Source organism: Strix uralensis, chromosome 21 (genome assembly GCF_047716275.1).
Source record: "Strix uralensis isolate ZFMK-TIS-50842 chromosome 21, bStrUra1, whole genome shotgun sequence".
Classification (NCBI taxonomy): domain Eukaryota; kingdom Metazoa; phylum Chordata; class Aves; order Strigiformes; family Strigidae; genus Strix; species Strix uralensis.
In genome coordinates, this window is record NC_133992.1 from 696,745 (window position 1) to 710,658 (window position 13,914).

General features: G+C 53.7%; 1 protein-coding gene across 1 annotated transcript; it reads right to left on the reverse strand.

Annotated features, from left to right (window-relative positions):
• Positions 1-5,988: 5,988 nt before the first annotated feature.
• Positions 5,989-7,026, reverse strand: LOC141953200 (olfactory receptor 2A5-like). Its single transcript, XM_074891651.1, has one exon. It carries the CDS (start codon positions 7,006-7,008, stop codon positions 5,989-5,991), a length of 1,020 nt encoding a protein of 339 aa, XP_074747752.1. The 5' UTR covers positions 7,009-7,026.
• Positions 7,027-13,914: the final 6,888 nt, after the last annotated feature.

Below are 13,914 nucleotides of genomic sequence, written 5' to 3' on the forward strand. Positions count from 1 at the left end.
GACCTCCACGTCCCCGCTGATGGCCAAATTGCCGGGGGGGGGGGGGGCTGTGGCGCTGGGACGCTGGGTCCCTTTGTGGGCATCAAGGCCATGCTTGAGGCCACCTAAACCGGGCTGATGCCGGCCCCCAAACCCCTAAACTCGAGCGTTTTGCAGAGCGCTGGCGCGGGACAGCTGCTCCTGGCAGCGTGGCTGTTTGGTGGGGACGTGTCTCTATGTGCTGGGTGGGACAGACAACAGCAAACCTGGAAACCAGAAGTGCAGCCTGCGCACAGAGAGGTGAGGAGCGTGGGGCAGCAGAGATGCTCTTCCTGCCCAACGCCAGGAGCAGAGGTCAGAGGAAGCTGGTGGATGTTGGGATCCATTTACTGCCCCAGTCCCTCGGGAATGGCCTGAGCTGGGGACGATGGGCTGGGAAATCCCACACGTGTTGCTGCTGGGGCCATGCCCAGGCTGATGGCAGGAGGTGTCACCTCTCTGCCTGCCAGGCAGCTGCAGCACCTGGCTGTGAGTGCTGAGTTTGTCAGACCTCAGCTGCAGCCACTGGCCTCGGGCAGAGCCATGCATGGCTGAAACACCCCCTCCCTTCCCAGTCACAGCCGCGTCCCTGGCTCCCTACGGGGTGAGCTTCCTCCCAAACCCTCTTCACACACACAGGATTCATCTCACATCCGAAGGGTTTGTTTTCCAACCCTTGGGTCCTCCTTGGAGCATGAACATCCCAGCCAGTGCTCAGAGATGTGCCTCCGCAGATGCCAGCTCCAGGGACGCTCCGCGGACACCCCAGTCATGCCTGAGTGCCGTGTCTGGCAGGGATCCCAGATTATTGTCCCCAGCATCCCTGTGTGCTGCAGAGCCGCTTGGGGCTGCATGAGGGTTTACCCGTGGGGTCAGGGGATGCCAAGGCAGCTTTGCAAAACCCAGGCATCCGATCTCTGGCCCCGTGCTCCAGGTACAGACCTGAGACCTTGGCGTGAGCAAGACAACGTGATGCTTGACGGGACCTGCTGTCCAGGATCCCGCTGTCCGACATGTGCTGCCTTTTCACTCCCTAATTCTCGGTGGAGGGATTCCCACGGTCGGTGCCCTGCCACGTGGCTGGGCTCAGCCCCAGCTGACAGCGCTCATGGCGGGAGCCCCGTTAAAGCGTCAGCAGTGCCCTGGCAGGCTGTCAGCCTGCGCCGTGGCTTTCCAAGGTTTGCGGGAGGTGCGGCATGCCGGGGACACCAGGCTGGCCTTTGGCAGGGGCTGCCGCCTGCCCGCGGCTCTCGCTGCCACCAAGGCTGCGCAGGAAAGTGGAGGCAGAGATGGGTGACAGCACGGCGTGGGGCCAGCCATGGGAACAACACTCATTGCAGCTTTGTCATCTGCCTCCAGCAGAAGAGATATCTCATAAAATTTTCTTTCTTCCTTAATTTCCTTGGCCTTTCACTCCTGCCAACTGTCTGGGATTTTACTTCTAAAGGAAAGACCCTGCATTTTCTTTACTCTCTAATTTACTGGAGCTCTGTATTCATTAATTGCTTCTCAGTTTTAAGATGCACCTCTGGGACCAGCAAGAGCAGCAGGCGGTGGTGCTGGGAGAACTGGGGCAAGTGCCCTCACTGGGGCCAGTAACCATCTTTAACCTGCTGCTTTTTCCTCTGCATGAAGGTGGGTTTGGAGGGTTACTGGGATGAGTACTGGTCCAAGCCACAGGGTTACTGGGACAAACTGGACCCATTTATGCTGATACAAATCCCTAATAAACTCAGTGATTTTAATATGCTGAAAGATCTGAGCTCCTCTTCCACACGGTGTTGTCCCTGTTGTCAAGTGACAGAGAGGCCAACCTCAGCTGGTGGGCAAAGTCCCTGACAGGTCCTGACCCCACGTGTCACTGACCCAGCACCTCCAGCTGCACCCAGGGCACTGGTGTTCCCAGCCACGGGTGCCCTTCTGCAGCATGAGGGTGCCATTGCGTGGCCAGGGCTTGGCACCTCCAGGGCAGGGTCTGGCTGGGACCCCTCACCCATGGGGCTGGGGCAGGTCCCCAGGCACTGCAGCTGACCTGGCCCTGCCAGGGCTGTGCACCCTCGATGGGGGGGTTGGTGGCCCTGCCCCACTGTGGGCTACCCAGAGCCCCATAGATGCTGGGGGTTCCTCCTCTCCATGTTGGGGCCAGGGGCTGGTTCCTGGTGGGGATGAGGACCACAGGGACCGGTTCTGCAGTGGTGAGGAGTTGTGAAGCTGACCTGGACTACACGTCCGCAGCGTGGCTGTGGCCAGGAGCAACCTGAAGCCACCCATGACAAATGGCTGGGAACCAGCCATGGGTCTGTGCAGAGGCAAACCCAGAACGCACGAGGCCAGAGCAGGGTGCTGCGACCAGGGCAGACCCGAGCAGGAGCGCTTGGGCAAGGGGAGGCAGGTGGGATGGTGGTACAACCGCTTCCCCGTGTGCACATCGAACCTGTGGCCACCCAGCTGGGCAAGAGCAGTGGGAGCAAATGGGAGGTGACTGGGGCGGGGCACTGGTGTGTGTCCAGGGGAGGCTGTGAGTCCTGGCAAGGCAGGGAGAACACCCCCGCCCCATGCTGCCTACCTGGACAGGGGATATCTGAGAGCCCGACCACCTCTGCAAGGATCGCAGCGCTCTCCAGGATCACACCCAGCCACGGAACAAGGTCACCATCTCTTCGTTTGGGAGCAAGAGGCAGGCGGGGAGGAGGAAGGGGCCATGGGAGTGACCCCCGAGGGCAGCAGTGCTGGGGGCTGCACAGCAGGGAGCTGAGCTGGATCCTCCAGCACTGGCCTCTCGAGGGTGAGCGGGGCTATCAGTGAGGTGGGACCTGCTCTCCTGAGCCTGAGTTATCCCAGGACACCCTGATCCCACTGCCCCTCTCTGGAGCAGTGTTCGCTGCTCGCCACAAGCCCAGCCCCAGCTCCAAGGATCTGGCCCACTCCAGATGGCTGCTGGTTCCCAGCCTCCCAAAACACAGGCTGAGGCCACGTCTCTTGCTAATGCTGAGTTTCAGAATGGCTCTGCACTGATTAATATGGAGAGCAACAAGAGATTCTGGGATAGAGCAGGAACCCCCCACTCCCTCCTCTGCCCAGGCTGCTGACGGGTGGACAAGCATCTCTTCTTGCCAGGCAGAGCAGCACTCTGCCATAAAGAGCTAACCTGGTGCAAGATTCACTTGGCCAAACCCAGGTACTCTGTGACCCTCACTAGCCTGCTGACTCCCCCGCTAAGGCTTTCGAGCACCCAAACGTCGTGCTGCTGAATGCCAGGAGGCCTGAGGGACTTTGACTTCCAACAGGAACTGGGGTCCTTGCAAAAACAGGCAGGTGGGTTTTGTCTGACCTCTGCTCCCTTCTGGAAACTGTGTCCAAGCAAGGCATCTTCCCCATCCTCCACCATGGGAAAACCCCCTTCAGCAGCATTACCTTCTCTCCATCAAAACATTCTTTCAGAGGGATTTTTGCCTGGGCGTGAAGCATCAACAGAAGCATCAACTCCAGGAGCAAGAAAATTACCTTCATCTTCAACACACCTGCGAGAAAGACGAGCTCCTCAGGCAGCTCAGAGCTGTCATCCCTGTGCGTGGATCCTCAGGGGCAGCAGAGCAAACCCTCCCTCATCCCCCATCTGTGTGATGGCCAGTGCCAAGATAACGTTGTTAGCTGGGTTTCTGCCTCCCTGCAGCCAAATGGTGTGTTCCTACAGAGGTCTGAGACAAAGCAATCCCCCAGACCCTCTGCGAGAGAGCAGGGAGAAGGGGGCGAGAAATTCTGTGCCAGCTCCAGTCCCACCAGTGGTTTGCGTGGAGGTTCCAGAGTGATGGAGAGCCCCAAACAAGCTCCTTGGCACCCTGGGGTGCATCCCACCTGGTCCCAGGGGCTGGCGATGTCCTGTCCGCATAAGTGATTCCCATTTCATCCCTAAATCTTCCTTTGCTGTGGGTAAAGCTTCACTCCCCCAGACTCTTTTTTGCTCAAATGTGATGGTGTAGAGCAGTGCTCTCCGAACTTCTTTGATTGCACACCCTTATCAGTGAAAAACTTTTGAGCGTGCACCCCCAATATATGTATATTTATTCATAAATTATATACATGTACATTATGAAACATACAGAGTAATAGACTTAAAAGGACAAGATAAAGATTAAGTAAACACTAGTTCTAAAATATTATTTTATTTTATTTATTAATGGTATCAAAAATACTTTCTTCCTTCACCCCAATGGATTGTCTTGCATACTCCCCGGGGTGCATGCACCCCTGCTTTGGAGACCACTGCTCTAGAGAAAGCAGGGATCTCCCCTGGCAGATAAGTCTGATAAACACGATATATGTTTCTTTTACCCCTAGTGACACTGCTGGACTTTATGGCAAGCTCCGTGGTGAGTCGATGAGTTGATGAAGGCTGAGCACAGAGCACACTCAGGGCTTGTGGTGCCTGACCCTTCCCTGCCACAGGGATTCTCCATCCTCTTTCCCTCCAGAGGTGCATACCCGGCCAAATACTGACACAGTTACACTTGGCAGGAGCAGTCATGAAATCTCAGGTTTCCCTGTCAGTAGGGAGAGCAGAGAGGTGGTAGATAGCTCTGCCTCACCCTGCCCTGGGGTCTGCAGGTGAGAAGGGATGTGAAATTCCTGCTTTATTTCCAGAGGAGATGCTGATTTTGTAGATGTCCTAAAAACTCAACTGGCCCTGCCTTGTCTGTGTGCTCTGGGAGGATCTGTTGCATCCCCACCTGAGCGGGATAAGGCACTTTGGGTTCCTACCGGGAAATCCTTGGCTCCATCAGGGGCAGGGGTGTTTCCACTCACAGGAAACCAGTTCCCATAATTTCTGCTCAGTAGGAGTCTTACAGACTCTAACTTATAAAGAAATCCCAACCCAGCATTTGGCCAAGGTTCGAGGAGGATGTGTTTTGCTGTGCCCGTAGGTGTATGCTCTTGCACGCACTAAGCAGTGGTCACAGCCTCCTTTCACACCCCTTTATTTACGACCACCCAGTAACACCCTCCTGGCTCTGTGTGCTGCTGAGAGCCCCTGACCCTTCCTGAAGGCACTGTCATGAACCAGACTAATCTGCTCTCCCACCCATGTTTCTGCCTTATCGCCACCATTTTGCATGTGGAAGCAGCTCTCTGTTCCCAGGATTAACTGTGAGTCCTGAAACTACAAAGATCAATCCCCTGACAATGGTTTTCCTACTTATGCATATTTTATTGCATTAAGGGAAAGACATCCGGCTCTGCAGTGTCTGCAAGTCCAGCCCAGACAAGATTATCCACCACTTAACAGGAGATGCAAACAGCTGAGCATTACTGCTGTGCTTTGCACAGTGTTTCACCTCAGAAAGGGTGCTGCATAGGAATAAAAGCTCTTTCCAGAAAGCCTGACAAAGCCCTGTTTTAGATAAATGATTTTAAAAAAAAAAAAAAAAAAAGGCTTACCAAGGGCACCATCACAATCAAAGGCAGTGTGTGGACAGCCGGCACAGCTTCTCTACCCGCGCAATACCTATTTCTTAGGAAAAAAGTTCCCAGAATTACTTATTGGGAGAACTCCAGTGGCCAAGCAACTAACAATTTTACAAAATCACCTCCTAGTCCATTCAGGTCTCCAGAGGATGTTGTTTGCCATCCTTCTGCCATCAGTCCAGGAGGGTGAAGACCTCTGCAATGCTCCACGGTACCCGGCTCCTGGGATGGGATGAGACACAGCTCACCTGTCCGGGGTCATACCTGTGTCAGTTGGGCTTTCTGAAGGTGGGATTGCAAGTTGAAGCCAGCTGTGCTGGGGGCTTCCAGACAAAAGGGAGACAATGATGTGAATTAAGAACCCAGCCCCCAGGTCCCCACTGGGCAATAATGGGTCTGAGCATTGAATGTGTTGGGAGGGAGAATGAGGAACTGCCAGCTGTGCCCCCACCAGCACCGAGCAGCACCACCCAGCTGGGAGCCCCAGACCCCTTCGTGTGTGTTGGGTCACCAAGAGCCATATCCCTGCTGTGGGGAGGGTTGGGGTGGCTCAGTGGAGATGCCTGCACCCTTGGTGGATATCTGTAACAACCCCCTGAGCAGGGATTTCCTGATGGCCCCTTTGACCTCACTGTTTCTCAAGCTGTAGATGATGGGGTTGAGCATGGGGGTCACAACGGCATACAGCAGGGCGAGGACCTTGTCCATCTCCTTGGAGCTGCTGGAGTGAGGCACCAGGTACGCAACAGCCCCGGTGCCGAAGAACAGGGACACCACGATCAGGTGGGAAGTGCAGGTGGCAAAGGCCCTCTGCGTCCCTGCTCCCTTCTGGAGGACAGCCCTGATGATGTGACCGTATGACACGAGAGTAAGGAGGAAGGAGCCCATCGCAATAGTCCCAGCCAAAGTGTACAAGGCGATCTTGTTGAGGGGAGCATTAGGGCTGCAGGATGCCTTCAGTACAAAGGGCATCTCGCAGAACAAGTGGTTGATCATGTTGGACCCACAGAAGGGCAAGCGGGCTGTGAGGAAGGCTTGGATCAGAGATGAGAAGGAGCCGCTCAGCCACGAAATGGCCACTAAGCAGTGGCACATCTTCTTGCTCATGAGCACTGGGTAGTGGAGGGGGTGGCAGATGGCCAGGTAGCGATCGTAGGCCATGGCAGCCAGGAGCGTGCACTCAGAGCCCCCAAAGCAAAGGAAGAAGTAAATTTGCGTGATGCAACCCACAAAGGAGATGGTCTTCTGTGGTGAGAAGGAGTCTCCAAGGATCTTAGGGAGGGTGACAGAGGAGTAGCAGATGTCCAAGAAGGAGAGGTGGCCCAGGAAGAAATACATGGGGGAGTGCAGGTGAGTGTCTAGCCAGATGAGGGTCATGATAAGCAGGTTCCCCAGCACCGTCACCAGGTAAATGAGCGAGAAGCACAGGCAGAGGGTCACCTGTGCTCTGTAAGCACTGGAAAATCCCAAGAGAAGGAATGTGATGGGGCTGCTGAGATTTCCCCGCTGCAGGGATTTGGAGCTCATCTACAGGGAGAGCAGGAGGAGATAAGGACAGGTAAAAGGAGGGTGAGCGTTCTACCCCTGCCATGGAGCATCACCAGCCCTCCTCTCTGCTGAGTGGGGGGCTGGAGCTGTGCCACTGCCCCGGCACTCCTCGCACCTCACTTCAGGGGCTTGGGGGGGGACACGTCTGTGGGGGCAGGTGGCGGGTCTCAGCCCAATGGGTTTCAATACTCAAGGCAACCCTCAACTCTGTGTCACCTGAAGGACACCAGAGAGAGCTGGGACCTCACCGCTGAGGTCAGTAAGGATCCCAGGGACTCTTAAACAAGAGCAGATGAAAGCAGCTCCTCTCCCCTGTCCAGGTTTCCTGGGCTGCAACTGGAGATTGGTCTAAAGTTCCCACAAAATGTGAACGGATTGGACCCTGCCTGAACAGTTGCTGCCCTTCATGGGAGCAAACTGTGGTTACACCATTAGTGAAGAGACAGAAAGGTCTCCTTCTTCCCCTCTCCATCACAGATTGTGGGAGCAGATCTCAAAAAAATAAAGAGAAATCTTTAAACATTACAAACAAAGAGGGTGTCTGCTTGCACATACTGCACTGTAGATGTTAGCCTCATGTTCACACCTAGAAAACGATGCAAGGGAGGGACCTCTGAGAGTCTGAGAGTTCATAGGGGGACCAGAAAGGCATCTGAAGGTGACTGTGTAGTTCAAACAGGCTTGAGGGTGACAAGAAAAGCAGAGACACTAGCCTGCAGGAAAAGGGAAAATCTCTGAATGTAACAAGAAACTGGAGCTCAGAGATAAACAAAGATGAGATACAGAAGATCTTGAGTGTGAACCTAAAACTACTGAATCCACAGGAAGAACAATAAGGAGATGATCAGAGATTCATGCAAGCCTGCAAGAAGCTGTTGGTACTGACAGAGCTGTCACCAGGTTCTTCCAGGGAGAAGTGTGGGAGCATCTGCCAGGAGTGAAGAGGAGGTGGGTGCCAGGCTGAGAAGACTTGAGCACTTTGCAAGCTCCCTCCAAGAGGGAACAAGGACAATCCCACCATGCTGGGGATGTGCTCCACAATGTGGAGATTCAAGGATGGGCTGCTGGTGCCCAACAGTCAGGGTGGGTGTGTGAGCAGGGAGGGAGGGACGAGCAGCCAGCCCAAAGATGGGTGCCACGGGAAGGGCTGGTGCTTGAGCAGCTGGGAACCTCCACAGACACACTCCTCTTGGTGTAAGGAAGCGTGCCAGTGGAATGAGAGAAGCCTTCAGGGATCTGATGCCAGGTTTTGAACCATGAAGAGAATGGAGGTCGAAGGAGAGGCATGTACTCTCCATGCTGGTTTGGGATGTGCTGGAAAAGTAGGAGCTGGTAAACAAGGGCATAATCACAGAGGGAAGGGGAGCACCTGTAGGGATAAGAGCAGCTGGGAGAGTGTTGTGGGTAGCAGAAGGCTGGTATCTCCTCTGACTCAGGAAGAGCAGATGGTCCATAGGAAACAACACAAATGATCATGGCCTCATGCAAAGCTGCGATGGAGGAATTCAGATTACTACCTGGAGCCACACATGGCATCAGATGTTTCTAGAGGTCAGAGAAATAGCCGGTGTGAGCAGAGCAAAGGCAATGGAGGACACAGGAGGAGAGGGTGAGAATGGGAGGAGAAGAGGAAGGGTAGAACAGCACAGGGTGTTGAAAGGCACCATCAAAAGATCCTCCCAGATCTAAATTGCCTTGGGAAGGAGGGAAAGGAAGGTCTGCCTGGACAGTGCTGGGAGCCTGTCACAGATCCCCCAGCCAGACTGGGGCAAGGACAAAGCCCCAGGAGAGAAATTCTTCCCGGAAGAGTAACTCTTTAAGAGGGGTGGTGGTGTATAAATCGCAACCTTGTCTGTAATAGTTATTCCAGATATCCTTGGATATGACATCTCACACATCACCAGGTCACAGCATGAAGTGAGCTGACGGGGTGTTTTTGTACCTGTTCCTGAAAAATGGGCTGTTTTTAGAAGAGCTATCTGAGAAAATAACTTCAGCTAGAGCAGGCACGAGTCAATGCCATTTTGCGTAAATGGGAAGATCAATAGGAGCAGATTGGTGTCTGTGGCTGTGAACAAGCACAAATCAGGACAAGTAAGGATAGCTGGTTACTGCAGCTGGGAAGCTGAGCATGCAAACGTAGAAAAGAGCTGGGATTTCATGAAAGCAAAGGTGTAAAACCCAGCTAAAAACTCTCTCTTGAGCACAAGGAAAAGGTGGAGCAGGGTTCTCCCCTAGCAAATGAGCAATGTATGTGCACTGAGGAGAATATTTGGAAAGAGTGGAAAGTCTGCAAGGAAAGAAAAGAGCCTGAAAAGTGGAAAGTAAAGTCTGCACTGAAAGATGAAGGAGTGCAGGGAGACTGTGGAAATTGCTTGTAGTGTTATGAGATTGATATATACCTGTCAGCCATGTAGTTGAAGGCAGCCCTGCAGTGTCCTGGAAGTCAGACATCGCCCACTTCCCAGTTTTCCAGGACGACAATGACAATTTATGGCAAAGGTAGGGTGGCTGGTGACAACATGAGGGCGTGGGGACAGCACCATCAAGGAAGGAGGAGAGTCTTCAGAGGTTTGCTGCATGTCGGAAGCGCTGTGGGAGGGGAGAGTGGCTGCACCTGAATTCAGGAAGAATGAATGCTGTTTCTCCTGCAGTGCAGGTGCAAAGCATCTTTGTCATGGGGGCTATGTCCGTTGGGAGAAGAGGAATCCAGCACCAGGCATTTGCAATGCTTTAGGGGAAAGAAAAAGAAAGAAAACTAGGTGGGCACAGGACCTCTGGGACTACGTAGCAGTTTGCCTGCCTACAGGGTCCTCAGCTGGCAACACAGTGGTCCAGTCAGCCCAGGGTAGTCATGAGTGTGGCACAAGATGCCAAACTGGCCATGGGGAGAGCAGAAAGGTTTCCAGTCCATGTGGGAAAATACTGATGCTGTGGTACGTTAGAGAGGCCTTGCTGGGTGGTACCCAGGGAGCAGGGAGCCCACTAGAGGGGGAGGAAGCTGAGCTGAGCTGCCAGGATGAGGGAGAGGCGGCTGTTCATCAGAGAGGACACTGTGTGGTGTGATCAACCTGGAGAAACAAAGCCAAACAGAGAGATGGCCACGGCATTGGGGACCAGAGCCCTTTGAGGATGCTGCTGTGGGCAACCCTGGCATGGGCGAGTCTGCAAGAGTTACCTGCTTAAACCCAGTTTCAGAACAACTGACTCAGGATTCATCTCTTAGATCTAATGCACCATGGTTTGGACAAGCCTCCAGGTCTCACGTGGTGCCTTCTCAGGAGGTTTGGGGTCTAAAGTGCTCACCATGGGGCAAAGGTAGGAGGGAGTTTTGTTCCTAAATATCTTTGTCACCAATCTTTTCCCTTTACCTAAAATAAACCTGTTTAAAGTATAAGGAGGTGTCCACAGAGCCTTTGCATCGCTTTAATGAAGCAGAGATGGAAAACTACACACCTGGTTCACCTGGAAGATGGCACACAGACAAACACAGATGATATCATAGTGGGGGTCTTCTGCAGGCCACCCGACCAGGAAGACCAAGCAGATGAAGCCCTCTACAAACAGGTAGGAGCAGTCTCATGTTCACAAGCTCTGGTCCTCATGGGGGACTTTAATCACCTCAATACCTGTTGGAGGGGCAACACAACAGGGCACAAGCAATCCAGGAGGTTCCTGGAATGCGTTGATGATAAATTCCTTCTCCCAGTGATAGAGGAGCCAAAGAGGACAGGTGCTATATTGGACTTTGTTCTCACCAACAAGAAGGGGCTGGCGGGGAGTGTGAAGCTCAAGAGCAGCCTTGGCTGCAGTGACCATGAAGTGATGGACTTCAAGATCCTCAGGGCAGTGAGGAGGACACACAACAAGCTCACTGCCCTGGACTTCAGGAGAGCAGACCTCGGCCTCTTCAGGGATCTGCTTGGTAGAGTAGCATGGGATAAAGCCGTGGAGGGAAAAGGGGCCCAAGAAAGCTGGTTAATATTCAAGGATCACCTCCTCCAAGCTCAGGAGCAATGCATCCCAAGAAAGAGGAAGTCAGGCAAAAATGCCAGGATGCCTGCATGGATGAACAAGGTGCTCCTGGACAAACTCGGACACAAAAAGGAAGCCTGCAGAGGGTGGAAGCAAGGACAAGTAGTCTGGGAAGAATACAGAGAAAATGTCTGAGCAGTCAGGGATCAGATTAGAAAGGCCAAAGCCCTGATAGAGTTAAATCTGGCCAGGGATGTGAAGGGCAACAAGAAAAGCTTCTATAGGTACATCAGTGATAAAAGGAAGACTAGGGAAAATATGGGTGCTCTCTGGAAGGAAACAGGAGACCTGGTTACCTGGGACATGGAGAAGTCTGAGGTACTCAACAACTTTTTTGTCTCAGTCTTCAGAGGCAAGCCACACCACCCAAGTTGCAGAAGGCAAAGGCAGGGAGTGCGAGAAAGAAGAACCATCCACTGTAGGAGATCAGGTTTGAGAACATCTAAGGAACTGGAAGGTGCCCAAGACCATGGACCCTGATGAGATGCACCCATGAGTCTTGAGTGAACTGCTGGATGAAGTGGCTAAGCCACTATCCATCATATCTGAGAAGTCGTGGCAGTCCAGTGAAGTTCCCCTGACTGGAAAGGGGGAACATAACCCCCATTTTTAAAAAGGGAAAAAAGGAAGACCCAGGGAACTAGAGGCCAGTCAGTCTCACTTTTGTGCCTGGCAAGATCATGGAGCGGATCCTCCTGGAAACTCTGCTAGGACACATGGAAAATAAGGACGTGATTAGTGATAGCCAGCATGGCTTCGTTAAGGGCAAATCGTGCCTGACAAATTTGGTAACGGAGTTATAGCTTTGGTGGATAAGGGAAGAGCAACTGACATAATCTACCTGGACTTGTGCAAAACATTTGACACTGTCCTGCATGACATCCCTGTCTCTAAATTGGAGAGACGTGGATTCCACAGATGGACCACTCAGTGGATAAGGGATTAGCTGGATGGTCGCACTCAAAGAGTTGAGGTCAATGTCTTAATGTCTGAGCGGAGAGCAGGAACAAATGGCATTCCTCAGGGGTCGGTGTTGGGACCAGCACTGTTTTACATCTTTCTCAGTGACATGGAGAGTGGGATCGAGGCACCCTCAGCAAGTTTGCCGATGACACCAAGCTATGGGGTGCCATCGACACACTGAAGGCACAGGTTGTGCCATCCTGAGGGACCTGGACAGGCTGGAGAGGTGGGCCCGTGCAAACCTCATGGAGTTCAACAAGGCCAAGTGCAAGGTCCTGCACATGGGTCGGGGCAATCCCAAGCACAAATCCAGGCTGGGCGAGGAGTGGATGGAGAGCAGCCCTGCGGAGAAGGACCTGGGGGTGTTAGTGGATGAAAAACTGACTGTGAGCCAGCAATGTGTGCTCACAGCCCAGAAAGCCAGCTGTGTGCTGGGCTGCATCAAGAGAAGTATGGCTAGCAGGTCAAGGGAGATGATTCTCTCCCTCTACTCCACTCTTGTGAGACCCCACCTAGGGGCCTCTGATGTAAGAAGGACCTGGACCTGCTTGAGTAGGTCCAGAGGAGGCCACAAAGATGCTCAGGGTGCTGGAGCACCTCCCTTATGAGGACAGGCTGAGAGAGTTGGGGGGGTTCAGCTGGAGAAGAGAAGGCTCCGGGGAGACCTTAGAGCGGCCTTCCAGTACTTAAAGGGGCTACAGGAAATGGGGGAGGGACTCTTGATCAGGGGTGTAGGGATAGCATGAGGGGTAACAGTTTTAAACTGAAAGAGGGTAGATTTAGATTAGATATTAGGAAGAAATTCTTCCCTGTGAGGGTGGTGAGGCCCTGGCACAGGTTGCCCAGAGAAGCTGTGGCTGCCCCCTCCCTGGAAGGGTTCAAGGCCAGGTTGGACGGGGCTTTGGGCAACCTGGGCTAGTGGAAGGTGTCCCTGCCCATGGCAGGGGGGTGGGAATGGATGATCTTTAAGGTCCCTTCCAACCCAAACCATTCCATGATTCTATGAAACCCGGCACAAGACCCCTGGGGAGGGCACCCACCCCCAGCTCCCTCTCTGTACCCCATGGCCTCCCCAGAACTGGGGGCATAGCAAGGGTCTGAGGTCCCCAGGGCACCACCACAGTGTGGGCTACCAGAAAACCAGCTGGGCTTCTTCAGCACCAGTTGCCCCACTGAGAGGTGGAGGGTGCAGGAGGGACAAGGCATGGCAGAGCATGTGTGTCCCCCAGCACTTCCCTCCAGCCCACGAGCCAGGGAAGGAGATCTCAAAGGCGTTGTGTGACTGGGATGCAAATGTTCCGATAACTGTAGGGGTTTGCAATTACATCTGCTGATCTGATAGTCGTTAGCTGGATGATCAGCCAGTCATTGGAAGTGTCTGTTTGCCTTTCTGCTAATTAAATTGCATTTGATTTGCAATCAAATCTAATACGAGACAAGTGAGCTCAAGGTAGACTCAGGAGCAGCTGATGGGCGCCGCACTGTGTGAAGAACAGGCCCACACCACGGTCTCACTGGGTTTGTAGAGCCGCATCCCGGGCAGACCGGGAACACCAACAGGAAGCAGACTGTGGCACAGGTGAGTGAGGGACACGTCTGCAGCCGGGCAGCACTGTGTTTGCAGTAGGGGCAGGGCTCCTGCTGTGCTGCAAGCAGGCAAGCCGTGGTGCTGTGGACTTTGAGACGTGTACCACGCACCCAGGCACTCATCTGGCTGCTAGGCCATGAGAGGGACAGCAAGGACTCCCATGTCTGCTGGTCGTGGGAGAGGGACACAGGGCAGAGCTGGCCTGACAGGACCCCAGCATGGAGCTGACTCCTTCCCTCCTTGGTCCTACAGCTGACCTGCCCTCAAGTGCTCACCCCGCACAGATGTTGGGGACACTG